We start from the raw sequence: 27,565 nt of genomic DNA, 5'->3' as shown, positions 1-27,565 counted from the left end.
TTTTTTTTTTTAAAAATTTTTTTTTTTTTTTTTTTTTTTTTTTTAATGTGGGGGCAAAGGCAGAGAGAGAGAGAGAGAGAGATCCCAAGCAGGATCTATGCTCAGCACAGAGCCTGACCAGGGGCTCATTCCCATGACCTTGGGATCATGACCTGAGCTGAAATCGAGAGTCAGATGCTCAACCGACTAAACCACCCAGCCGCCCCCGTATGTCCCCTGTTTGTTTTTTAATGTTTATTTATTTTTGAAGGAGAGAAAGACAGAGTGTGAGTGGGGGAGGGGCAGAGAGAGAGGGAGATACAGAATCCGAAGCAGGCTCCAGGCTCTGAGCTGTCAGCACAGAGCCCGCCTAGGGGCTTGAACTCACAAACTGTGAGGTCATGACCTGAGTGGAAGCCGGACGCTCAACTGACTGAGCCACCCAGGCGCCCCTTATGTCCCTTGTTTTTAATAGCACAGAGCTGGAAACCACCTAGGCCGATGGCTAGGGGAACAACTGACAAATGAAATATGATACATCCACATTACATCTTCTTTCCAGAACTAAAATGAATCAGATCTAGATGAACTGAGAGAATGATCTTGGAGAAAAAAGTAAGACGCAAAACAGCAGGCAGGACAGGAGTCAGGTATGTACATCCTCCCCCAAAATTTCAGCCCACAGATTCAAATGTGCAAGAAATGGTGAAATAGCACACTCCTTTCTTGTTACATAAACATCATTAAAAAATTTTTTTTATATGTTTTATTTATTTCTGAGAGAGAGAGACACACACAGCGTGAGCAGGGGAGGGTCAGAGAGAGAAGGAGATACAGAACCTGAAGCAGGCTCCAGGCTCTGAGCTGTCAGCACAGAGTCTGACGTGGGGCTCGAACCCACAAACCGTGAGATCATGACCTGAACCGAAGTCGGATGCTTAACCGACTGAGCCACCCAGGTGCCCCTAAACATCATTTTAGACTCCAAGCCCTCAGGGATCCCCAGTCTGCGTCCCCCATCCCCCGCTGTCACCCCCTGCTTGTATGTGCTCTCTCTCTCTCAAAAATAAAGATTAAAACAAACAAACAAACAAACCTCTGAGCCCTCAACTCAAGTTTGTGGGAAATGAACCCTAAGTAATTCTCGAGGCATTGTTGCCCCTCACCCTCAACCCAGAATTTTACCCTGATTTTGTGCAGTGCAGGGGCTTGTAAGGGTGAGGGTTATGTCTCCATCTTCTCTGTGTCCTCTGTATGTGGCTCAATGGCTGGCAGAGAACACCACTCAGGAGATGTCTGGGAAATGCACGCCATGGCCACACAGCGGGTAAGTGGCAGGACCCGAGATCCAGAGCCCTGTCTGCTGCTCTCTGGGGTGCAACATACGCAGCCCCGTGGGGCCCTGTGCTCGGACGTGCCACACTTGGTGCATCTCCCCCTTCCTAGCAAATGTTGTCAAAGGAGACCTAGTGGAGAGTCAGGACTTTCACCTTTGACCACAGGTAAAAGGAAACCTCCCTCTCGCAGTGTCTGCAGAAGCCACAGGGGAAGAACAGTAATGAGGCTCTCCCTCCCTAACCAACCAGAGAGCAGGGGGTATAAGAGGAAGACTTGTAGGGAGCCGGGACCCCCACTCCTGCTAATTACTATGAGGGCTTCCTACCTCCCTGCTTAGGGCCAACTGAGGCTGAGTGGGGAGGCTGGGCTTCTTTCCTCATTCGCAGTAATAAGGAAGCTCCACCATTTCCCCTGCAGGAGCAGTCTCAAAGGAAGCTACCTTAAAAAAAAAAAAAAAAAAGAAGGTTAGGGGCACCTGGGTGGCTCAGTCAGTTAGGCTTCGATTTCAGCTCAGGTCATGATCTCACGGTTCGGTTCGTGAGTTCAAGCCCTGCGTCTGGCTCTATGCTGACAGCTCAGAGCCTGGAATCTGCTTAGGTTCTGTGTCTCCTTCTCTTTGCCCCTCCCCTGCTTGCACTCTGTCTGTCACTCTCTCTCTCCCCCCAAAAATAAATTACAAAAACATTTTAAAAATATTTTTAAGTTTAAATAAGACCCAGGGTCTCTTAACATAATGCCCAAAATGTCCAGGTTTCAATAAAAAAAAAATTACTCATCATACCCAAAACAAGGAATATCTTAAACTGAATGGGAAAAAAACCCTCAATCACTAGATGCCAACAGCAAAATGATAAAGGCAGAATTATCTGTAAAGATTCTAATGCAGCCATCATAAACATGCTTCAACAAGCATTTATGAACATGCCTGAAACAAAATAAAAAAAATAGAGTCTCAGCAAAGAAACACTAGATAGAAAGGAGAACCAGATAGAGAGTTTAGACCAATAACTGAAATTAAAAAGCTCAACGAATGGGCTCAAAACAGAAAGGAGAGGGCAGGGGAAAAAAAAAAAAACTAGTGAACTAAAAAGTAGAACAATAGAAATTATCCAGTCTTAACCACAAAAACAGACTGAGGAAAAAATGAGCAGAGCATCAGGGATGTGTGGGGCTATTTCAAAAGATCAAACATCATGTCATCAGAACCTTAGGAGAGAAGAAAAAAGGCAGGGCTGAACAATACTCAAAGAAAAACTTTCCAAATTTGGCAAAAGGCACAAAATGACAGATTCAAGAAGCTGAGTGAACTCCAAGCAAGATAAATCTAAACAAGTTTACACCAAAACACATTACAGTCCAACTTCTGAAAACTAAATAAAGGAGAAATCTTAAGAGTAGCCAGAGGAAAAGCAGCACCTTCCCTATATGGGAAATTAATTCAAATAAGAACTGATTTCTCATCTGAGACCACAGACGCCAGAAGAAAATGACATAACATTTTCAAGTGTTGAAATGTCAACCCAGAATCCCATATCCAATGAAAATGTCCTTTAAGGATGTTGGAAGAAGTCAGGAAATTCCCAGATAAAGGAAAACTAAGATAATGTCACCAGCTGATATGTTCAACTGACTTTTGATATAGCTGCAATAGCAATTCAATGGAGGAAAACTGGCTTTTCAACAAATGATTCTGGAGTAATTGGACATCCCCAGGCAATTTTAAAAAGTTAACCTCTATCTAAATCTAACAGAGCTTATACAAAAGTTAATTCAAAATGAAAAATGTACCATGTACTTAAATATAAAACATAAAACTTTTATTGATTTTAAAGTTTATTTAAAAAACTCAAAGAAAAGTTTATTTTTTATTTAAAAAAATCTCTGTACCCAATGTGGGGCTCAAATTCACAACCTCGAGATCAAGAGTCACATGTTCTTCCAACTGAGCCAGCCAGGCACCCCCAAACATAAAACTTTTAGAAACAAAAAACAGTCTTCTGAACCTATAGCTTGGCAAAGTGTTCTCTTTGACACCAAAAGCACAAACCATAAAAGAAAAAAGTTGATAAATTGGGTTTCATCAAAATTAAGCACTTTTGCTCTGTGAAAGACGCTTTTGAAAAGATGAAAAGATAAGCTACAGAGTGGGAGGAGATATTTGCTAAGCACGTATCTGGCAAAGGACTAGTATCTAGAATATATAAAGAACACTTAAAACTCAACAGGTAAACAATCTAGTTAGAAAATGGGCAAAATACATGAAAAGACATTTCCATTTAAGATGGGAAATAAGCATTAAGAAGGATGTTCAACATCACTACCCGTGAGGGAAAGGCAAATCATAGCAGTGAGGTATCCCTACACATCTGCTGGAATAGCTAAAATTAAAAAGTTGCTGCACCAATGCAGAACAGAATATGGAGAAGTGGGCCACTTATACATTGCAAATGAAAATCTAAAATGGTTTAGTCATTCTGGAAAACAATTTAGTAGTTTTTTATAAAGAAATCAGGGGCACTTGGGTGGCTCAGTCTGTTAAGCATATGACTTTGGGTCAGGTCATGATCTCACGGTTCGTGGATTCGAGCCCCGTATCGGGCTCTGTGCTGACAGCTAGCTGAGAGCCTGGAGCCTGCTTCAGATTCTATAGCTCCCTCTCTCTCTGACCCTCCCCTGCTCACGCTGTGTGTGTGTCTCTCTCAGAAATTAAAAAAAAAAAAAAGTTTTTTAAATTTTTAAAAAAAACTAAATATGCAACAAACATAGGACCCAGCAATCGTAATCCTGGGCATTTATACTAAAGAAATGAAGACTTATGTTAACACAAAAGCTGTATACACATATTTATAGCAGTTTTATTTATAATAGCTCAAAACTGGAAACAACTCAGATGTCCCTTGAGGGGTGAGTGGTTAAACTGTGGTATATCCATACCATAGAATACTACTTAGAAATATAAACAAATAAATTAATGATACACATGACAAATCTAGATGAATCTTGAGAGTATTATTCTGAGTGGGGAAAAAAAAAGCCTATCCAAAAGTTTATACAGTATATGATTCCATTTGTGTAACATTCTAGAAATGATAAGATGGAGTTCCTTTATCAGGGACTGAGGAGGGGGTGGGGGAAGCGAAACATGACCTTGTAGTGGGAATGTTCTGTATCTTCATTATATCAAGTCAGGGTCCTGGTTGTTATATCGTACTATAGTTTTAAAATACGCTACCATTGGGAAAAACTGAGTAAAGGGCCTACCTGACCATTCGGTATTATTTCTTATACATATGAGTCTACAATTATCCTAAAAGTTGAATTTAAAATGTGTAGCATAACACAATAAAAATGATAAAAGCCACCCTCCCTTCCCTATATGGAACAGAAAGAAAAGGCCAAGTATGAGGCAGTGTGTGGCTAGGTGTCTGGACTCCGATGAATCCATCCCTGTTTCTGCTTCCATCTGGGGACCTCATGATCCCCTCTGCCCCTGGAACCCAAAAGACCTTCTGCTCTTATCTGACTCCAAGGTAGTCTCAAGGAAGAAGGATGCAAACAGTCACTGACTATCTAAGATGGAAGAACTTTAAATTCTGGGACTGAACAAGTCTCTTAAATACTGAGGGCTTCAATTCAACCCTATCTAACATTCACTGGGTATCATGGACAGTAGCAAGAGGGGCTGGGGATAGTGGGTAGCCTTTAACCTGCATCTATATCAACACCCCCCCCCCCAAAGTAATATGCTTTGTCTACTACAGAATATTGACATTTTCTTAATTTGGGGTAAAATGTTCAATGTAAGTATAAATGGGGGCTTAGATGCAAACAGGGACTGAGACAATCCCCTGGATACACTCTATTCCCACCTCCGCCCTCAACAAGACTGCCACCCTTCATTGGCTCTTGATCACTAGGATCTACTCTGTGTGACATGTTATAGGGATTAAGGCTAAAGAAGTTAACAGGATTCTCATAATCTGATTGGAAGACACAGAAAAGACAACTCATACATATCAAACATCTGTGTGCTTCGAAACACTCTCCTAGGCACTTCACATTATTTAGATTATCTCATTTACTCCTCACAACCCTGGGTGGTAGCCACTATTATCCCCCTTTCACAGATGTGGAAACCAAAGTTCATGGGTGTGCCTTGACACACCGCTTGTAACTGGGATCAGGAACTGACGACAAACTCTTTTCACCGTATACTACATTGCTTCTAACTCTGTAGAGGTATTTATTTTCTGTACGGTCCTAATCTTCCCAACCTTCTAAAGTCGTTGTTTAATAAAGACAGATAGAGGGTTTTGTTTTTGTTTTTCTGTTTTTAAGTTGATGAGAGCAAGAAGGCATTATTAAAATACACGGGACTTCACACATTTGAAAAATCATCAGATTCCATGTTTCCCAACAGCTCTATTGAGACATAATTAACATAATGTAGAATTTCTCCTTCATCCATTTTAAGTGTACAATTTAATGAATTTTATTTACAAAGTTGTACACTGCGCCACAAACTAATTTTAGAGCATTTCCATCAGCCTAAACAGAAATCTCATGGTACATTCACTCCTCATTTCCACTCAGCCCACTCATCTGTATAGATTTGCCTTTTCTGAACCCTTCATATAAATGAAATCATTCGTGTTTTGTATCTAGCTTCTTCCAGTTAGCATAACGTTTTCAAGGTTCATCATAGCTAAAAGGTATTCCATTGTATGATATGCCTTTATCCACTTGTTTTGTCATCCATCCAATTGACAGACTTCTGGGTACTGTGAGTAATGCTGCTACAAACATTTGTTTCTTTTTAAATTTTTTTTTTAATGTTTTATTTATTTCTAGGACAGAGAGAGAGAGACAGTGTGAGCAGGGGAGGGTCAGAGAGAGAGGGAGTCACAGACTGAAACAGGCTCCAGGCTCCGAGCTGGCAGTCAGCACAGAGCCCGACGCGGGGCTCGAACCCACGAACCGCGAGATCATGACCTAAGCGAAAGTCGGACGCTTAACCGACTAAGCCACCCAGGCGCCCCTACAAACATTTGTTTCTATGTCCTTGTATGGACAAATGTATTCATTTCTTCTGGAAAGATACTTAGGATTGAAATTGTTGGATCACACAGTATGTTTAACTGGGTTTTTTTTTAGGGATATATTTATTTATGTATTAAAGTTTATTTATTTATTTTGAGAGAGAGAGAGACAGATCCCAAGCAGGCTCCGTGCTGTCAGCGCAGAGCCCAACGTGGCGCTCCATCTCATGAACCCTGGGATCATGACTTGAGCCAAGATGGAGCATCAGATGCTTAACCGACTGAGCCNTCAGCACAGAGCCTGATGCGGGGCTCGAACCCACGAACCGCGAGATCATGACCTAAGCGAAAGTCGGACGCTTAACCGACTAAGCCACCCAGGCGCCCCTACGCTTAACTTTTTAAGACACTGCCAGACTGATTTCCAAAGTGGCTGCATCATTTTACATTCCCACCAGCAGTGTAGGAGAGTTCCAATTTCTCCATGTCCTCACCAACACTGACTATTGTTTATCTTTTTATTCTGGGCATCTGAGTGGGTAAGAAATGGCATCCTGTTATGGTTTTGAATTGTATTTACCTAATGACTAACAATGCTGAGTGTCTTTTCATGTATTTGTTGATCATTGTGTGTCTTCTTTGGAGAAACAGCTATTCAAATCCTTTGCCCACTAAAAACATAGACTTTATTTTTTGAAGCAGTTTTAGTTTCATAGCACAACTGAGTGGAAAGTACAGAGATTTCCAATATTCCCCCCCCCCTCTGCCCCCAGGCTTCCCTACTATCAGTATCGGCCTCCAGAGTGCTACATTCGTTATAATCGATGAACACTGACATATCATGGTCATCCAAAGTCCATCGTTTGCATTACGGTTCACTCTATGGGTTTAGACAAATGTAAATGACATGTATCTACCACTATAATACCATACAGAGTCTCATTACCCTAAAAAGCCTGTGTTGCACCCATTCATTCATTGAGGCCTCCCCCCCCCCGCCAGCCCCGAGCAACCAATGATCTTTTTATTGTCTCCATAATTTCATCTCTTTCCGTTGTGCCTTATAGCTGGAATTATACCATATACAGCCTTTTCACGTTGGCTTTTTGCCCGTTTAACTTTCCTCTGTGTCTTTTCACGGCTCGATAGCTCATTTCTAACGCTAAAGAATACTCCATTGTCTGGCTGTACAAAAGTATATTTATCGATTCACCTCCCAAAGGACGTCTTGGGTGCTTCCAAGTTTGGGCCATTCTGAAAAAAACAGCTGTAAACATCCATGTGCAGGTTTTTGGGTGGACCAAAGTTTTCAGCTCATACCAATCACACCAAGGGGTGTGGTTGTGGATCACACAGTAAGAGCGTGTTTACATTAGAAAGAAACCGCCAAGCAGACCAAAGTGGCTGTGTGACTGTTCATTGTCACCAGCAATGAAACACCTCCTGCTGCTTACTCCACTGCCATGTGGTATTGTCACCTTGGCTTGGTTTTAAATTGGGCTCTTTGTCTTTTTAAAATTGTTGAGTTGTAAGAATCTTTTATATGTTCTAGATGCAAGTACTTTATAGAATATATGATTTGCGAATAGTTTCTCCCCAGTTTGTGGGTTGTTTGGGGGGCCATTTTTTTTCAATGTATAGGGATATTAAACACCAAATTCATGATAATGTTCACTCTTGGAGGAGGTAGGAGCATGGATCGGGTTAGACTTAGGTAGATATAATGATGTGAGAGGTAGAGCACAGAGATAGAGAGACAGAGCACGAGCAGAAGAGGGGCAGAGAGAGAGGGAGACACAGAATCTGAAGCAGGCTTCAGGTGCTGAGCTGTCAGCACAGAGCCCGATTCAGGGCTCCAACTCACAGGGAATGAGATCATGACTTGGGCCAAAGTCAGGGGCCCAACCAACTGAGCCATCCAGGTGCCCCAATGCCCCCTGGAGAATTTAAACCAGGTAAACTTCTTAAGGTGGGCACTGAGGTTCAAGAGTTTCCATTTTCTTATCATGCTTTAGACTTGTATATGGTGCATGCTTTTTTTTTTTTAACGCAAGCTCACTTAAATGCACAAATACATTTTAAAAGGTAATACAAGAACAAAAATCTGATTTTTTTTTTTTTTTTTACCCTTTCAAATGGGAAAGCCTGGGACAGGGGCAGGGTCACGTTCCATGCTGGCTGACCTCGGCCCTGGCCCCTGCTCCTTCCCCAACACACTCACAAGGTGTCTGCCAGCTGCACTTGGAGAAAAGACCTGCTGAGCTAGGGGCAGGCGTCAGCTGGTGGGGGGAAGGGGGACATCACGTAGCAGGTGGCCTAGACCCTCACCTGTAGAAAGGGGATGCTAACAGAACCTCTCTGATCCATGAAATTAGGTAAAATACCTAGTGCACGTTAACTGTAACTTTTCCCTTGGCACGTCGGGGTTCCCCGGGATGGTGAGAGGTAACCCCAATGCCAGCAACAACGGGGATACCCAGGATGGACGATACAAGGCTCCTTCCAGATCTAAATTTCTGGGCTGCTTTTCAGAGGGATCCACAGTTTAGGATGATAATGTTCTTGCGTAAAATGAGGCTGATGATAGAACCTACCTTCCCGGGATGTGGAGAAGCGCCCCGAAGCTAACGGCCAGGAAAGTGCTTTGGCATCTACACAGCGCTTGCAGAGTCGGTTTATAGAAAAAGAAATAAAAAATATTATCGCAGAAAAACCGCACAGGGGTCAGGCCATCGCCACGGCAGCCCAGGCTCCGTGAGGCGCCTCCGCTACCCTTTGCGGCCGCGGCCAGCGCCGCGAAGCTGACCCGCGAAGCTCTGCAGGCCCACGCGCCGCCAGGCGCATCCAAAGGAGCGAGGCGGGCAGGTGGCCGACGCCACGCTGGGGGAGGCCGGGCGACAGCTCGACGGCCACTCTGGCGCTCCAGCGTCCCCTGGCGGCACGGTTGGGTCAGGGTTAGGACCACCAACGGCGGAGTCGGCATTTCCGCACAGGAGCATGCGCAGGCCCCAGCGGCCGTCACCCAGAGATGGAGGTCTCCCAGCCAATCAGAGAGCCCTACAGCTTTCCTCCCGCCTACCGTGGAGTTTAGGGGCGAGGCGTTCAGCTTTAGCCAATGAGAGAAGATTTTCGTCCTCAGGCCGCACTCGCGGGAGGGGCTTTCCTTAGCAAGATGGCGGCGAGCGGCCTCCGGCGAGCTGCTGTTGCGGCTCCTACCTCAGTGAAGCCCATTTTTAGTCGGGACATGAACGAAGCCAAGCGGAGGGTGCGCGAGTTGTATCGCGCCTGGTATCGAGAGGTGCCGAACACTGGTGAGAGGCAGCGGCGCTCGCGGGGCTCCGGATGCAGCCGCCCAAGGTCGCAGCCGTCCTGGCCTCCCATTTCTCCCGGGACGAGCTGAGGTCACCGACTTGGGCGCAGGCGACTCCGGGTGCTTCAGGGGAGGAGGGTCCCCCGAGCATTTAATGGACCCGATCTGGCGGCCGCGCCCGAGTCAGACCAGCAGTGCCCCCGCAGACGGACCGCGCTTCGAGGCGCCCCGGGCCCTTTGGCCTTTTTGTCCCCCGTAATTCTTACCGAACCCGTGGCGGGGAGTGGGGGAGGGGGTGCAGGGGAAGCAGGGACTGTCAGTGACATGCTCATTTTACAGATGAGGCACCTAGAGGCGAAGTGACGCCCCCGAGGCCCAGAGCCAGCTCTTGTTGGATCTGGAACCCAAATTCCACCGTAGAGTTTCTGAATAAATGTACGGCTGCCCACCAAGTTAACTGAACAAAGTGGCTGTAGGACTTGAGCGATCGTCCGTTTCCCACATGATCCCCCACAAAAACAGACGACTTGAGAAGGGAAGTGACTTTCCCAAGGTCATCCGCTTAAGTCAGTGGTGCCTCTTCCAGTCCTTCCATTTCCAGTTTCCCAAGCTTGTCCCCTAAGGACTACCTGCCGTCAGTAGTTCTTAGGGACTCCTCCCCCAGCCCCCTAATGGCCTGCCCCCTACTACCTCACTGCCCCCTGCCTTCACTTAGACCTGAACGATTGAAATAGAAGCTCCCTGGGTACAGAGATTCTGTTTTCTTATCTCTCGGTGCCTCCCGTACTTAATGAAAGGAAGATTGGGGAAAATCCCACTAACCTGTCAGGGGCAGTACAGATGTCAGTGGCTGTTGATATTTTATTCTGTTGATTTGATTTAGTTTATTTTAATGTGGACTGTCACTGCCAGGCTGAGAGGGAAGGTGTTTTTAAGCAAGCTGGAGCATCATAGCACCCTTCTGGGCTGCCTCTTCCCTGCCTGTGAATGTGGTGGTTACAGACTTGCCTCCAGACCTTACCCTTTAGTAGCTGTGTGACCTTGAGCAAATTATTTCATCTTGCTATGCCTCAGTTTCCTCATCCGTAAAATGAGCATCATGATAGTACCTTCAGAGAGTAGCCCTTACTAAACAGGTAATATATCTAAAGTGCTTAGGCTCAGTCCTGGCACTTAGACATGCATTGGATGTTGGCTGCTACTATTGTTTTTATTATTATTATTACTGTTATTTATAGCAAGAGCCTCCATGCAGAAGCCAGGCTTTTTAAAAAAATCTTTATTTATTTATTTTTGAGGGAGGGAGCAAGGGAGGGAGAGAGAGAATCCCAGATAGGCTCTGCACTGGATCTCACAAACCATCAGATGCTTGACCGACTGAGCCACCCAGGTGCCCCAGCACCGTGTCTGCTCCACGGTGTCCTTGTCCTCAACCTGACTTTTTGAGAGTTGCTGATGACCAAAACTTAGACCCACAGGATACTAGGGAGGGAGAAAGTTGATTGAACTGCCGTTTCAGGGATGCAAATTTAAATGCCTTCAGGAGGCAGTAGCAAGTGTCTGTGAGTGTGTGTGTGTGTGTGTGTGTGTGTGTGTGTGTGTGTAGGGGTGTATTCAATTGCAGATGTTTAAAAACATAACGTTGGCCTAGCGGAATACTTCTGTGAGTGCCCAGAACCCTTTCTTGTTGAGGAGAGGAGCAGGAGGTGGGGAACAAGACCCAGATGCAGAAAGAACGCTTTGCATAGTATTTAAAAAAAAAAAAAATCAGTGGCTGAGTTGAGGATAGACCCACTTATCCACACTCAGGAGCCGGCTCTTTTTAAACCATCGCCTTACAGGAGTTCCCCTCAAATACTCTTTGAGAAGATAACCCCAGAGTCAGAAGGGTCCTGAGAGGAGGAGCCTAGAGAGCAAGGGAAGGAAGCAGAGGGACGGGGTTAAGGGGGTGGTCTGTAGCTGGTCAGTTGCTCAGGACTGTGTCTACACCCGTGTCATGCTCTCCGTTGTTGGGACTCCAGCTGAGGAGCCACAGCAAAGAATTGGGAATAAGTAATAGCACTCATAATAAATAACATTTATAGAATTGCATACGTATAGCCCAGCATTATGCTAAAAGCTTTACATTGCTTTCTTTTAGGGTAGGTTCTGATTGTTTCCCTGTCTTACAGATCAGGAAACTGTAAGAGGCACATCAGTCACACTATTAGCGAGGGGAGGAGCCTGACTTAGGAGACCCTCAGTATCCAGCTGTTAGACCTGGCTCTTAGCTATCTCAGGGGACCCAGTTATGCTGCACTTGGAGAGGGAGAGAAGCCACGTGCCTGGGTGGCGGCTGCCTGGCATGGGCACGCAGGGACAGAACTACCTTCCTTCAAATCCCTCACTGAAAAAACATTACCTGAGGCTTGGTGTTTACAGAACAGGACACTTGACGTAGAAACCATTTAATTTCCATTTCCTCGGCCGTCTCTGGTACTACAGGGTTAGTACCAACTGCCTCGAGATGCAAATGTGAATAAAACAGCCCTGCCTTCAGGGGTCTTGTGGACTAGTCAGGAAGGTAGGTGTATATCCAGATTATTAAAACTTAAAATAGATGTGTGGAGAATAAGAGCTGAAATGGTTACAACTAATATTTGCATTAGCTTTACTGTATGCAAGATGTTGTCGCCTGATTTTTGCCATGTTCCCATAAAGGAATTCGGTCAGAGGTTATTTTTCTTCTCCTATGTTTTGGATGAGGAAGCAGGCTAAGGAGGCTGCCGTAGGCAAGGTCATAGTTGATAGTGGTGTGGAGTCCTTACTGCTGTTGAACCCAAGCCCACGCATGCTCTTCCATTACACTGCGCTGCCTTCCCTTCTCAAGATCTCCCAGTGCCTGGTACGAATGCTACAAGATGGATTGGAGCAAACAGCTGAGAACCATATCATTGTCTTCCTTTCTTAAGGTGTCAGGGCCTTTCTGACTCCTTAATAGTAACTTTGGGAAAACACACGGAAGCTACGGAAAAGTCCCCTTCATCCAAAGGGCCACGTTGAGCCTCTTGAGCCTCTGCGATTTTTCAAATTGCAGTTTAAATATTCAGAATTTAAAGAATAAGGCAAGAATCTGTGAGCTGAGAAAGAGCAGTTGGAATTCATTTATACCAGGGTTTCGCCACACATTTGTGCTGGAGAATTCTTTGTTGTGGAGGCAATCGTGTGCATGGTAGGCTAACAACATCCCTGGCCTCTACCCACTAGATGCTGGTAGCACCCTCTCCTTGTGACAACCAGAAGTGCCTCCAGACATTGCCAGACGCTCTGGAGGGCGAAATCATTGCTGGTTTAAGAACCACCGAGTTAGACCAGAGAAGACTTCTGCAGGCTGTAGCTTAGGCTGTTTACCTTCCGCAGCCTTTCTCACTGGTGGGGGAGGGGGGGATGTTCAAGGGATTGGGATGGGAGGAGGGAGATTGGGACAAAGCTATGGACTTGTCTCCCTAGAGACCAACCTCGGAGGATGGGCATTCAGGGATCTGTGAACTGACACTGTAAGCAAAACTCGGCGTTTGTCCCTGTGAACATTTTCCTGAGGAGGAGATTTGTACACCTGATGGCCTGGTGCATGGTTCAGGAGGTCATGAGGAATGAGAGCAGATGGACACCAGCTTCCCTTGTACAGAGGGACCTTGTTTTTTTTAAACTCCCAAGGTGGGGCAGGAATCTAATATAAAAGTTCAGGAAATGGGGGCGCCTGGGTGGCTCAGTCGGTTAAGCGTCCAACTTCGGCTCAGGTCATGATCTCATGGTTTGTGGGTTCAAGCCCCGCTCAGGCTCTGTGCTGACAGCTCAGAGCCTGGAGCCTGCTTTGCATTCTGTTTCTCCCTCTCTCTCTGACCCTCCCCTGCTCACGCTGTCTCTCTCTCAGAAATAAATAAAACATTAAAAAAAAAAAAAAAGGAAAGTGCAGGAAAGATAAGCACTGACTGCAGGGGAATAGTCCTCATACTCATTTCCTTTAAAAAAACAGGGCGCCTGGGGGGCTCAGTTGGTTAAGAGTCGGGACTCTTGATTCCCACTAGGGTCATGATTTCACAGTTTGTGGATTCAAGCCCTGCATCAGGCTCTGCACTGACAGCATGGAGCCTGCTTGGGTTTCTCTCTCTCTCTGCCCCTACCCTGCTGGCGCACTCTCTCTCTCTCAAAATAAGCTTATAAAAAACAAAAATCAAAAAATTAAAAACACTAAACCACCTGTGTTCCAGGCTTATGTTTTCCAGGGGCCAATACTACGACTTCAGGCAGGTACCCACGGTTCTATGGGCCCCACTCTCCCCAAGTGAGAGGATTCTCAATCCCTGGATGCTTGTTAGTTTGCATTTGTTTTTGTGTCTTTGTCTTACTGTCCCTGTGTTTGCCCTTTTCTAAAATTCCTACTATGATACCGGCGGTGGTGGGAACCTAGATTTAGAGCATCGACCATTTCCCATGGTACCAGTTCTCCCACCACGGTTGATTGTAAGCTGCTACAGTGAAGTCAGTGAAGGCCACTTTGGGAAGAGGGGCTCCATGAGAGCCCACTCAGGACCCCGCTGGACCCCGCGTTCAACTCTTTCCAGTGGGAGTGATTTTCTCTTCTCTGTTAACACCTAGGATGCAGCGTCTCCTATTAGATTTCCACTGTTGCTTCCTGGTTGGATTGGCATGGCATCAGATTTCCCTTAGCAGAAGCTTTATTTTTCAAATGCTGTCGCTAAATGAGGCGTATAGTTAAAGGCTCAAAGTTTATTGTTGATTAGTCACTACGTAGGCCTCATGGTTTTCAGAGTGGCTTTTGAGAATCCTGTAGACTAGAGTGGACATGTCACAGGAATGGCCACAACACAAGGGATCCTCACCAAAGGAGCACACAGGTCTCCTCGACCACAGGCTCATTCTAGGCTGTGAGCCTTGTTTATGCGCCCCCACCTCAGCCTAACTCCACCCACCTTGTTGCTCAGCAGAGCCACTGAAGGCTGACTGCCAGAGGCTGGGAACACAAATGATAACACCCAATTTTCAAAGGACATAATACAGGCCACCTCTGAAGTCCCAGGTCCCTAAGTCTGTGCTACTGTTTTAGGCACTTCAGGGTTGCTCATTATTGTGATTTTGTTTGCATTCGTGGATGGCTGCCTCTCGGGCTAGAATTTAAGAGAGTAGGAGTTCCATCGTGGACTGCTTCCTCCTTCCCTGGGTAACCTGATGTGCCTCCTGTGGGGGTCATTGCTGGCTGGGCTGAAGCCCCCCCTCCCTGCACAGACACTCAGCAGGCTTCCTCAACCCAAAGCTTGTGTGCTGCATGGACCTGTGCCCACATCACTGGTGGTTGCTTTCAACCCTGTCCTCTTTCGCCAGTTGTTCTGTATAATAATAATGCTGACATTTCTGAGAGCTTATCCCATGCCGGGTACCATTCTAAGGGTCTCGTATCATCTCCTGGGATCCTCACAACGGCTCTGGGATTATACTCGCTCTTATCATCCTCATTCACTCAGAAATAAGTACTCTCAGGCACAGAGAAGTTAATGTTCGCAGGATCGTGTAGGCGATCAGCTGGGATTTGAAGCCAAGTTGTTCATACTCGAACTATGCTATGCTGGCTCAGGTCTGGTCTTAAACAAACTGTAAGCTCCTTGAGAGCAAGCGCCGTGTCTCACTCTTCTATATAGCCTCAAGCACCTAGTTTAGGGTCAGGCAAATACTTGGCAAAAGAAATGAATGGGCCACCTGTTTGTGTCTATGAATATCCACTGACTCGATTTTTGTAAGACATGTTCTGATCATATAGTTTCTCCCCTGACTCGTGTTTTCTCTTTAGTGCAGTCATTCCAGCTAGACATCACCGTGAAACAGGGACAGGATAAGGTCCGAGAAATGTTCATGAAGAACGCCCACGTCACAGACCCCAGGGTGATCGATCTTCTGGTCATTAAGGTACCTGACCCTCCTGGACCGACTTATAAGAGCACCCAGCTTGTCCAGAGTTTCTCGGTCTTCCCAAGTTTGTCTCCCAAGCTTAAAAAGCAACTACTGGGTCAGCGACTGTTGCTTAGGGTTTCAAAGAAACAGATGAACTTAGAGGTTATTACCTGTAACGTTGTTCAAGAAAAAATCAGCTGGGGTTTGCATTTTAAAAAAAGATGAGGAAAATGTTTAAAAAATTTTTTTAAAAGAAGAGGGGGGCGCCTGGGTGACTCAATCAGTTAAGTCTCCGACTTCGGCTCAGTTCATGATCTCACGGTTTGTGAGCCGAGCCCGTCAGGCTCAGTGCTGGCAGGTCAGAGCCTGGAGCCTGCTTTGGATTCTGTGACTCCCTTTCTCTACCCCTCCCTCGCTTGCACTCTCTCTCTCTCAAAAATAAACATTTAAAAATTTAAAAAATAAAAAAAAAGATGAGGAAAGTTTGAAATCTTCTTGAACCTCTTTCCTGGAAGTTACTGCTTCACTGGGTTGCTGCTTACAGCTGGAAGAGACAGGCTGGTTAGCTGAGCCTTGTCGGCCTGGGTCAAATCCCAGGCCTGATTCTGTATCTCTGGTCAGTCACGCTAGCATCAGTGCGAACTATAGCACGAACCAGTACGTCACATTGAATGTTAAGCAAAAACCAGCTAGTCAGGTTAGGCAGTCATGGGGCAGGGGCCTATTGACCTGGAAGTCTCTCCTCTTGGAATCAGTTAGCTAGAGTTAAAAAATATTTGAAAGACCTTAGAGCTCAGTTAGTATAACCACCTCATTTTCCAGATGCAGAAATGTGATCTGGAATGCTACTTGCCCAGGGTCACTCGACAAGTCAGTGCCAGAGCAGAGCACAGAATCCTGGCCTGTAGGGTGGTATTCTTTCCACTCTGCTCCTCTGACAGAACACCTCTCCCCTCACTTGTGCAGGGAAAGATGGAACTGGAGGAAACGATTAACATATGGAAGCAGCGGACACATGTTATGCGGTTCTTCCATGAAACAGAAGCGCCGAGGCCAACGGATTTCCTGTCCAAGTTCTACACTGGCCATGACCCATGAAGTCACTCAGTGGAAAGGTGCATGTCGATACTTAAATACTTTAAGAGCACAAATAAACTCAGTATGTGATGGTCACTTTCTTTAAAAATTTTTTTTTAGGCTTTTTAATGTTTTATTTATTTCTAGGAGACAGAGAGAGAGACAGCGTGAGCAGGGGAGGGTCAGAGAGAGAGGGAATCACAGACTCTGAAACAGGCTCCAGGCTCTGAGCTGGCAGTCAGCACAGAGCCCGACGCGGGGCCCGAACCCACGAACCGCGAGATCATGACCCAGGCGAAAGTCGGACGCTTAACCGACTAAGCCACCCAGGCGCCCCGTGATGGTCACTTTCTAATAGAATTCCATTGGTGAGCCAGTGGGACGCTCTCCTTCTGCAGTCTCTCTCCCTCTTTGCCTGAACACGTGGGGTCTTTGTGTACACACCACCTGTTCTTTCCCTTTCCTGAAGTGTGGTGTTTCCTGTAAATCAGATTCTCTTTTCTCAGAGCCTTGCATGTCAGTAAACAGGAAGGATGAAGCCATCTGCTCAGAAACTGTCATTCCGGCTGGATGACTCTGGTACAATTTAGCTGTGTTTCCACAGCCTCCAGGATAGCTGAGTGTCACAGCACAGATTATCCAAAATTGGGCAGCTCGTGCTGTTCGGAAGGGATGAGAGTAACACTGAGCGGCGCAGACTTAGGGTAATGGGCTGGGCTCTGAAGAGAATGGCAGCTCGGAGGCCCAGCCCCTCTGCCTGCAGCAAGCATCGGTCCTTAAAATGACATGAAGTCCCTGTGCAGTTAGGCGCTCTGCGAGGAACACAGCTGTTTAGTGCACACACAACAGAAATAGTTCTACTGGTTTTGCAAACGGCCCTGTGGCTCCAGTGATGGGAGAATCAGTGTTGATGCAGGTTAAGTAACTCATCTCTGCTTTGGGTGGTCCCTTCTCTGGGCGGTGTAAATGCTGGAGACGGAGTCGGTGTTGGAGTACACAGCCACCCGAGCACTCCCAGAGTTTTCAGCACCACCAGCCCCTTAACTGTCTTTTCATCTAAGGAACCCAAGTTTTGAAAGATTCATTCTAATAATGAATTAAAAAAAAAAAATTTTTTTTTTTTGAGAGAGACAGACAGAGAGCAAGTGCAAGTGGGGTGGGGGGAGACAGAGAAAGAGGGAGACACAATCTGAAGCAGGTTCCAGGCTTTAAGCTGTCAGCACAGAGCCCAACGCAGGGCTCGAACCCATGGACCGTGAGGTCATGACCTGGGCCGAAGTTGGACGCTTACCCAACTGAGCCACCCAGGTGCCCCTAATAACGATTATTTCTTAAGGAGTTTTAAACAAAGCATATTTGGGGCGCCTGGGTGGCTCAGTCGGTTAAGCATCCAACTTCAGGTCAGGTCATGATCCCACAGTTTGTGGGTTCGAGCCCCACATCAGGCTCTGTGCTGATGTCTCAGCCTGTTTCAGATTCTGTGTCTCCCTCTCTCTCTCTGTCCCTTCCCCACTCATTCTCTGTCTCTCAAAACTGAATAAATGCTAAAAAAAAATTTAAAAATTAAACAAAGCTTATGATTACCAGGTGGTGCCTAGCCAGTGTTCCTCAGCTCAGAAAAAGCTGGAGGCTTTAGTTAACCTGTGCATCTTTACCAAGGGGAAAGTTTCTGCTAGGCTTTTGTAAATAATGAAAATAGGTCCCAGGCACCAGTAATTACTTTTGTAGATGCAGAGAGGCCTGGAAATCTTGGATTATAAATCAAAGACCTGTTATGTTCAGCTGATAGAGAAAGGACAGCAGGGACAAGAAACGACAACTAGGGTCTTACTCATGTTGAGACAATTAAGCCACCACTCAGTCATACAGAGCTGATGTTTATTACGTTTATTCATAAGCTGACTGTGCCTGGTGGACAGCACATTGTTTGGGAGCCTCCCAGAGCCTGGGGGTCTCGAGTATGGTCACAGACGGTGCAGGAGGCTTCACGGGAGTCAGGACGCCGAGGGCTTTCCCTGGGCCCTTCTGCTGATAGGGAAGTAGGAGAGGCTGTGAGCATCACCATATCTTAATTAAGTTAAAGCTGTCTCCTTTCTCTACTTCCTCCATGTCCTGTAAGAAAGGAAAGTAGCAGTGAACTGGGCACAGAGCAGCCACACACCAAGAAGAAAATTCCAGGGAGTTCTAACAAACAAGGCAGGAGAAGGCAGGTTGTTTACTCCTTCCTACATGTACTGAATATTCACTGGAAAGCACACACTGGGGGCCGAAAGGTATAAAAAACACATTCCTTGGGGCACCTGGCTGGCTCAGTTAGTAAAGCATAAGACTTTTTCTTGATCTTGGGGTTGTGAGTTCAAACCCCACACTGAGTGTAGAACTTATTTTAAAACAAAACCAAACCCCATGTTCCCTGCCAGGAGGAAGCTCGTTGTCCAGTAGAATTTGGAGGTGTACCTGTGTGCTTCACTGTATAATAGTGTCACAAGAGAGGTACAGAGGATACAACAGTCACTTTCAAATGGAGGAATGAGGGAAGACTTCATCAAAGATAATGAAGAATTGGTGAAAGTAAGAGTAGTGAGAAACAGCCTTCCAATTGGGAGGAAGAGTCAGCCTCTGCTTGGGAGTGGGTAAGCCTCTTGGTAATTCAAGAAACAGTGAATACTTGAGGATACGGGATAGGTCTGTGGCTGGGAATATGGAAGATGCAGCTGGAATAACAGATGTGACCAGATTAGGGCAAGCCTTGAATGCCAGACTACGGGGCCAGAGCTGTCCTTATCTGCAACAGAAAGGCAGCACATGTTAGAGCACCAGAAGCCAACACCAGAAAGCTGGAAGAGACAGGCATGGGGGGAAAGGTCTGTGAGCAGTGTATGGACCAGGCTGCGATGCCTGTATGAAGCCTATACTGGTACTGAGTTTGGTAATCTTGCTGACCATGGTGAAAACCTACAGTTTCTAAATTTCATTGTGGAGAATGAATCTGTTTGGGGTGGGTGTGTAAGGCATATTAAATTGTTAAGAAAACTTATGGGTTGAGAGAACGAGGGTCCATAAAGGGCAAATAAAAAGGCTGGTTGGGATCAACCTATTTGGAAGAGATCCCAATGAATTTCTAAGTCAATAAGATAGTTTTCTTCATCCAACACAGAGAAAAGGCAAAACAAAACATTAGCCAAGTGAGTCAGTTTATTAAGGGTCTGCCCTTCCGCTTCAAGCGAAGGAAAACTACTACAGGGCCACAGTGCGTCACAGTTCAGATGGCCACCCCACTTCCTGTTCCCGGTCCACGTAGAGGAAAAGAAGTCTTACCTGTTAGTCATCATCGTCGTCATCCTCTGGGACAAAAATGTCATGCTCCTCAAGTAGAGCTGCAAAGTTCTTGCTGATGAGCGTCCCGACATAGAGAAAGGGGATCACGATGGAGAACACACGGAGAAGGCCGAAGGACATCTGCAGACGGTCAGAGTGTGGCGGTGAGCTCCAGAGCCCACTTGGGACCACAGAAGGCCCGGCCCTTGGGGGCACTCCTGTGGACCCCAGACCTGTGATCAGCAACTACTTGATTTTTAAAGTCCTTGGAAAAATTCAGAGCAAAAAAAAAAATTCAAAGAATTGATAAGGTTATTTTATGGTCATCAAAGTGGAAACCGGGAAGAAGGCATTCTAGGCATCTAAAATTTAGCGCACAGCCTGGTAACTACTTGCAGATACTTACAAACAGGTAAGAAAGTACTACGTGCTGGACTGCAGAAACAGCTCACCTCTACCTGAAGACCCCAAATACATGAAAATGGATTACAAAACAATGAGCATGTACAGTGAAAGGATACAGTCCATTAACAGATCCCCCAGGGCCTGAGAAGTTTAATTTCACGTTAAAATTTTAAAACAAGCATGTTTTGAAAAGCGAGCATGTCTTTACACTAAAAGACTAACTGTTTAGATGGACTAAGGGAGTTTCAGTAGAATCTCAACATATGCTCTCATATTTTCCTATGGAGTTTACAAAAAAATGTTTTTCTCTCAGCTGTGCCTTCTTCTAAGGCAGCTCTTCCCCAGCACAGACCCTCTGCTTGCCAGGAAGCAGTCCTGAGCTCACCTGTTAGTGTGAGCGACACTGGCCAGACTGGGTTTATGAGAATCAGATCCCACCCAGCACTGGAGTCAAAAAGCAAACTTGTTTGGTTTAAGGGGGCTGTTTCCATTTTACTTAGAAAAACTCAAGGGCAATCTGCAACTACGTGGATGGAACTGGAGGCAATTATGCTAAGTGAAATTAGAGAAAGACAAATATCACAGGATTTCACTCATATGAGGACTTTAAGACAGAACAGATGAACATAAGGGAAGGGAAGCAAAAATAATATAAAAACGGAGGGGGACGAGACACGAGACTCTTAAATAAGGACAACAGGGTTACTGGAGCGGTTGTGGGAGGGGGATGGGCTAAATGGGTGAAGGGCATTAAGGATTCTTTCTACTCCTGAAATCACTGTTGCAATGTATGCTAACCAACTTGGATGCAAATTTAAACAAGAAAAGAAAAACCCAAGGGTACTCAGGGCATGTGAGAGTACTCAGTGGTGGAAAAAATAGGAAGGAGGGGGAGAGGGTTTCGTGCCGACAGGAAACATGGATTCCAGGAAGGACCTGACTAGCTGCTAGCTTTGGAGGCTCACTGGCTTCACTGCTTTGGCCGGATTCTTCATTTGTAAGAACAGTGATTGTAATAATTCCCTACGCACCTCAGAATTGGAAATCCCGTGAATTAAATACTAGGTCAAAACTCATAGGAAGAAAAGGTCTCACGCACCCGTTATTTACAAAGTCCTTTCACAACTCCTTATTTCATCCTATCAACTCTGAGGTAGACAAGAACAGAGTGGTTACGTGATCTGTCTATAGTGGGTGCATAAAGCCGAGTCTTGTGGCCCTGGAGAACTAGCGCACCTCACGATAGGCTAGTGCGAAGTGCAGTCCTCAGCTCTCGCCCCGCTCCCCACCCTCGGTCTCCGTGCGCCCAACTCAATCAACACCCGGGATCTGACCCGACCATTTCCTCCCACCTGTCAAAATCAGCAGCGCATCATTGCTAAACTTTGTCCTTGATCCGTCTTCCGGTCTAAAGCGGTCGTATGATTGGCCTTTGCGCCTATCAGTCAGCGTCGACCCGCGCACACTCCCCATATTGATTGGCCTCGGCCCCTTCGCCCCGCCTCCAGGCAGACACTCACTTTCACCGGTTTGGGCAAAATGGCGCCGCTGCGAGTAACGATGACTGACCTCGACGGTACCAGGCTCCGACCTGAGCCACCCCCTCCGGCGGAGACATCACCACGTTTCCTCAGGCTCGCTCCGCTCCGGAAAGCCCAGGATCGGATGGATGCCAGTGCCATCCAGCGAGCCGCTCCGGACGCCATCTCCCAACTCCGCCCCTAGCCCGGCACCCGGACCCAACCGCCGGCCCCTGTGACGCCCTCAGGAAGAGTAGCGCCCCAAGCCTCGCGAGACTTTTGGGATCAGACGCGAGGCCCCGCTCTCAGACTTGCGCAGTGCACCTAGCTCCTTACGCGGTGAAGAGGCGATTGTTGCGGGTCGGACGTGGTGACGTCACGAGGAGGACGCGGATGCTCCTGCCGCAGCCTCGTTCAGGGCATGGCGGGCGCGGTCGTCTGGCAGGCGGTCCTTCGTGGACCCCGCGTATTGTTCCCTCACCCAGGACAGCCAGGGTTTAGCCGAACGGGTTGAAAAGAGAAATCGCTTTAATTGAGCTTCAGACAATTGTATTTCTCTTTTTAGCATTTAAAAAATATAATTCAAGGGACACCTGGGTAGCTCAGTCGGTTAAGCGTCCGACTTCGGCTCAGGTCAGCTCTCACTGTTCGGGGTTTCGAGCCCCGCGTCGGGCTCTGTGCTGACAGCTCAGAGCCTGGAGCCTGTTTCCGATTCTGTGTCTCCTTCTCTCTCTGCCCCTCCCCCACTCATGCTCTGTCTCCGTCTCAAAAATAAATACACTTTGAAAAATGTTTTTAAAAATATATATATATAATTCAAATTTATTAGCTGTACCACTTGGATGATTTGGGAATTTTATTTCTTGCCGAGGTATACGTTCTGTATAGGCAAATGGAAACTATAACTGAAGGGAAGAAATGGGGGGCTTTTGCACAAACTAACCGGTCAAGTGGTTGTTAAACTCTGAGGAACCAAAATGAGTAATAAAAACGTAATGTTTTAATCATAGAAAAAAAACACTGTGTAACCATAAGAAAGATAACAAAAGCCCATACATAGTGTCTGTGTAGAAAACAAGGCGCAGTGGGCTGTGGGGGTCCTGCACGGGGTCCTCAAGGCAGCCCCTCTGCCTGGGAAACAAGCCTGGCAGGAACCGGTTCTGGATTCTGGGTGGCCTCCGGGCGTGCTGGACCTAAGAGGGTCTCCGTCGCAGCCTCTGGACCTACTTGGGCCCTGGTCAGCTTACCCAAGGTCTAAGAAGGGGCAGATTGTGTGTATGCAGAGGGAGCACGGCTTGACCAGGCTCTGCATCTTCCATCCGGCCGCTGCTGCCACGCCTCTGGGGCTCGGGCCAGTCTGGCTACTGGCTCTTCTAGAGGCACCCACGTTGCTCCCAAAACAATCGATAAAACACTTGGCACCAGGCTGCTGAGAGGAGCAAGCGAGGGGTCTCGGCAGATAGGCGCTGGCTGGCACACGGGATGGCGAATGAGTTCCTAGGAGGGGTTTGGGATCGGGAACGGGATTGGGAGCAGCTAGGAGAGAAGAGTTTATCACAGGGCGCTGGGAATCCTGTGTCCAGACTCCCAGAATGCCCCAGAATGAGAACCAAAATAACAACCTGGCTTCCCCAGGGAGCCACATTGCCTCCCCCGTTCTTTAGCTTCCCACTTGGCAGCTCCAGGAGCTGGCTGCTAAAGACAGAAAACAGGAAGCGTTCCTGCTGACCAATAAAAGCCCCCAGCACCTTCTATAGACAGGGCAGCCAGGGAGAGATGACGGGGCCCCAGCACTTCCCGAGCAGAATCAACCCCTCTTCGTTGGCCGAAGGCCCTGTCCCTCCAAAGGGCCCCACCCAAGCTGCAGAGTGGGGTTCCTATGCCCAATCTTCCCACCGCTCGAAGAGCTGGGCCCCAGAACCCCCCGTGACAATCCACTTTCTCTGACAGTGTCAGTCCCTCGAGTCAACATTTCAGCCAACTTCCGGTATTTAAATGTCCACGCGACTCCCAGTGTTAGAAGTTGTGGCTGTAGAGTCTGTTGTGTCAGGTAAAGAGGCAGGGCGGCCTGTGGCCATGTAATATTCCGCACTTCCTCCACTTCATTAATATTCCCTGAGAGCGGGGCAGTCCAGCACCGTCTGGAGACTTGGGTCTGGCCCTGCGGTTGCCGAGCAAGCCTCGTCTCCTCTCTGGGCCTCGGGAAGTAAAGGGGTTGGAAGAAAAGATTCCTTGGCCCCCCTCCAGCCACGAGGGTGGACCTGGAGCCTGGAGGCCTAAGAAGCAGGAAGAAGAGAACCTTCTCCAAAAAAAAAAAAAAAAAAAGCAACTTTGAAAGAAATAAACATTAAATTTCTGAAGGAGCACTGGCCCTGGTGTCCTGACCAGCAGGATAATGGCAGAACCTGAAGAGCCAAGGCTCAGTGCCCACCCTGCTTCTCATGTCCCGCCTGCCCCCGCCCGGGCCCTCCGCATCCACCTCTGCCGCAGCTCCGAGATCTCCTGGCCGTACCAGCTGTGCAGCGCGGAGAAGTAGGAGGTCTCGGGGCACAGGGGGCTCTGCCCCCTGCCCAGGAAGAGGCTGGCAGGGCCCTGCATCTCGGCCAAGCCCCGCCCTGCGGGCCTGCCGCCCCTTTCCTCACCCCAGTCCACAGGGCTGCAGTCCTTGGAGAGGGCGTGGCCGTTTTCCAGGCCCGGAGGCCGGCGGTCGGGAGCCTGGGGCTTCGGGCGGCCGCTAATGGCCTTCCAGGATGAGTGGCGATGCAAGGCCAGGCTGTGGCGGGCATCGCGCAGCTGGCTCTCCAGCTCGCGCACCACCAGGCGCATGTAGCCGAAGCTCGCCCTGGACAGCGCCTTCACCCAGGCCTCCTGGGCCGCCGGGCCATCTGCCGCAAGCAGGTGTGGGCGCACGCCGGGGGCATCGAAGCGGATGGCGAAGGCAAACTCCTCAGACACTGGAGCCTCGGCCAGCTCCACCGTGCAGCCCTCCAGCACCACCAGGCTCAGTGGGGCCCTGCTCTCTCGGCTCTCAAAGGAGAACAGCAGGTTGCCTTTGAGAACAAACCAGCACCTTCGGCCAGTGCCACTGGGAGTCGGGGGAGTCCCTGCCCCACCCCAAGTGCGTAGAAAGCCCGTGTGGTCTGCGGGGGAGTCGCTCAGTGCATAGTGGGCTACGCTCCTCTCATTCAGCTTCATGGCTCCCATAAGAACTGTGAGGGGAAAACATTTTTAAAAAACTTAAAAACAAACAAACAGGGGGAGGGGGCACCTGGGTGGCTCAGTCGGTTAAGTGTCTGACTTCGGCTCAGGTCATGATCTTGCAGTCCGTGGGTTGGAGCCCCGCGTCGGGCTCTGTGCTGACAGCTCAAAGCCTGGAGCCTGCTTCCGATTCTGTGTCTCCCTTGCTCTCTGCCCCTCCCCTGCCCGCACTCTGTCTCTCTCAAAAATAAAATAAAATAACATTTAAAAAAATTTTTAAAAAAGATCTGTGAAGGGAGACAGGTGGCCGCAGGTCAGAGAGGGAGGCAGCCTCTGTGCCCCTGTGGGGAAAAGAATGCTGGTTCTAGAAGAGACCTGGGCCCCAGCCCTGTGGCCTCTACTCACTTGCTGTGTTCTCTGAGGCTCTCAGTGTCTTCAGCTGTGAAATGGGCTACTCTCACCAGACTTTTCTCTCAAAGGGTTGTTGTGAGGGTCATGCAAAAAACTGGACATCAGAGGGCTCAGAGAAAAGGATGACGTGTACCAGACCAGGAGGTATGAAGGGCGTTGACACAGCTTTTTAAAATCCAAAGAAAAAGGTATCAGCTGAGCTGAAATGGACCCGGGACCCGTAGAACCCATAGAAATCATTATGCTTAAACCATCCCCTAATCCTGGGGCCCCTTAGCTCCAACCCTGAGGCCAAACCTCCAGGGTTTCTGTGACCCTCCTGGGCCCCTGTGGCTTCTCATTCGTTTCTTTCTTTTCTTTCTTTTTTTTAATATTTTATTTATTTCAGAGAGAGAGAGAGAGACAGCGTGAGCAGGGGAAGATCAGAGAGAGAGGGAGACACAGGATCTGAAGCAGGCTGCAGGCTGGCTGTCCGCACAGAGCCCAACGCGGGGCTCAAACCCACGCACCATGAGATCATGACCTGAGCCGAAGTCGGATGCCTAACAGACTGAGCCACCCAGGCACCCCTACGGCCTCTCATTCGTGATGGCACAATTACCCTTTAGTAAGAATCTGCAGCCTTTGAGGCCAGATGAGGGCAGGGTGAGGCAGGCCCGCCCCATTCCTCCGTCCGTAGGGGCTTAGATGGGGGCCTGCTCAGTAAACAAGAGTGTGGTACAAACACAAGGCGTGGTTGGGTAGGACCAGCCTCAGCCACTGAATGTCGCTGTCCCATGGATCATAGTCCAACTGTCTTCCGGACTCATGAAAGACTGAGGCCCAGAGCAGTGAGGATGAACTGCCCGATGCGTGACCAGTCAGAAGAAGAACTTGGTCTCCTGATTCCCTCACACTTTCTAGGGCACATCTTGGCAGTGACTCACTTACCAGCAGAGCTCACAGCAAGGGGGCAGGGGCCTGGCTTGTCTGGCCCCACAGATCAGCCCTCTGACTGTAGATCCTAGGGCACCTGCAAAACAATGGCAAACCCAGTCACCCCATCCTAAAGGATGAGAACTCCTCCTTAGTCTTAGGGGCCCAGTAAAACCACCACCTCTTCCAGGAAGCCTACCCTGATCCCTGATAATTGCTAGACCCACCCACTCACCCAGGCCAGTCTGTAACAAGGAGCAATTGACCATCACTTCTCAGAGCTCAGTGCTCTACTCCCTAACGCTGGGTCAGAGTTGAATGTCCTCAGCTTCCTGCTTTTCCCTCCGGGCACATGTCATACGTTGGCTTTAAGTCATCTAATCTGAGAGGCCTGTCCTGATGGCTGTATCTAAAGTGGTCCTGATCCCCAAGGTGACCTGATCTAAGGTGACCCAACCAGCAGCCCCCTCACCTCTGTTTGCATTTCCTTCGCCCCACAATGATCTCTGTGTTTACAGCATTAAGCCCAGCCCAGAATGTCGAGGGCAGGACTCCCGTGGCTGCCCGTGTAACTTCCAATATTCATCCCCTCAGCAAGAAAGTATGCAAATAAAGTGAGAAAACACTAACGGACAAAGCAGCCCCTCCCTCCTGGAGCCTACATTCCAGCGGGGAGACACAGTGTAAACAGACAAAAATAAATAATAAACGAATGTAAAAATTAACGATCAGGCTTATGGAGAGAAAGAAGGGGAGCTCATGGGGGTGGGTGGTCGCAGGAGGAGGGGGAGCTCACTGAGGTCCGCCCGGCACCGGGGCGCAGAGAGGGCCTCCAGAGCAGGAGGAGCAGTGCCCCCGCGCCCCCCGCGAGCCTGGGGAGGGCTGTGGCCCCCACCCCTCCTGGGGGGAGGGGGCGAGCCCCGGACCGCGGAGCCGGCGGGGGGTCAGCGCACTGGGTCTCTCCGGTCTTTTTGTTAGAGGAGCTGAGCGGACTGGGGCGCTGGACCCACCGGCCTGGGGCTACTGGGTGGACCCCCGAGCCGCCACCGCCCTAAAACGGCGGTCGCCTCGCCGGGAACCTCGGGGCGCGCTGCCGCCTCAGCCTCCTG

At 48.2% G+C, this 27,565-nt stretch overlaps 4 protein-coding genes across 6 annotated transcripts in view; 1 reads left to right on the top strand and 3 right to left on the bottom strand.

Moving 5' to 3' along the window:
* Positions 1 to 9,169, bottom strand: part of LOC144226452 (uncharacterized) — a 25,939-nt gene extending 16,770 nt beyond the window's left edge. For 2 of the 3 annotated variants that reach the window (XM_077757855.1, XM_077757859.1), the window contains exon 1: positions 8,951 to 9,169. Coding sequence is in view for 1 of the 3 variants with exons in the window: in XM_077757857.1 (XP_077613983.1) it covers positions 1,643 to 1,697 (55 nt within the window). In the remaining 2 variants the exon portion in view is untranslated. Of the gene's footprint in view, positions 1 to 1,642; positions 1,757 to 8,950 lie in introns of all 3 variants that reach the window. The other variant, XM_077757857.1, reaches the window with a different exon arrangement.
* Positions 9,170 to 9,500: 331 nt separating this feature from the next.
* On the top strand, positions 9,501 to 16,785 carry NDUFA6 (NADH:ubiquinone oxidoreductase subunit A6). The gene is made up of 3 exons (XM_077757853.1): positions 9,501 to 9,667; positions 15,512 to 15,627; positions 16,579 to 16,785. The coding sequence occupies exons 1-3, from the start codon at positions 9,529 to 9,531 to the stop codon at positions 16,708 to 16,710; spliced, it is 387 nt and encodes a 128-aa protein (XP_077613979.1). The 5' UTR covers positions 9,501 to 9,528; the 3' UTR covers positions 16,711 to 16,785.
* Positions 16,786 to 18,561: 1,776 nt separating this feature from the next.
* Positions 18,562 to 22,214, bottom strand: SMDT1 (single-pass membrane protein with aspartate rich tail 1). Its single transcript, XM_077757970.1, has 3 exons — positions 21,933 to 22,214; positions 20,008 to 20,148; positions 18,562 to 18,801 (listed from the first exon to the last, which is right to left on the bottom strand). The coding sequence occupies exons 1-2, from the start codon at positions 22,116 to 22,118 to the stop codon at positions 20,011 to 20,013; spliced, it is 324 nt and encodes a 107-aa protein (XP_077614096.1). The 5' UTR covers positions 22,119 to 22,214; the 3' UTR covers positions 18,562 to 18,801; positions 20,008 to 20,010.
* A 2,030-nt stretch (positions 22,215 to 24,244) lies between these two features.
* Positions 24,245 to 27,565, bottom strand: part of PHETA2 (PH domain containing endocytic trafficking adaptor 2) — a 3,771-nt gene continuing 450 nt past the window's right edge. Inside the window, exons 2-3 of the mRNA XM_077757969.1 lie at positions 26,472 to 26,553; positions 24,245 to 25,141 (exon numbers count right to left, since the gene is read on the bottom strand). Of these exons, the coding sequence (XP_077614095.1) occupies positions 24,372 to 25,136 (765 nt within the window). The 5' untranslated portion in view covers positions 25,137 to 25,141; positions 26,472 to 26,553 and the 3' untranslated portion in view covers positions 24,245 to 24,371. The remainder of the gene's footprint in view (positions 25,142 to 26,471; positions 26,554 to 27,565) is intronic.

Source organism: Crocuta crocuta, unplaced genomic scaffold, assembly GCF_008692635.1.
Source record: "Crocuta crocuta isolate KB4526 unplaced genomic scaffold, BGI_CrCroc_1.0 scaffold143, whole genome shotgun sequence".
NCBI lineage: Eukaryota > Metazoa > Chordata > Mammalia > Carnivora > Hyaenidae > Crocuta > Crocuta crocuta.
Note: the sequence above shows the minus strand (reverse complement) of the source record. Positions and strands in the feature narration are given on the sequence as shown.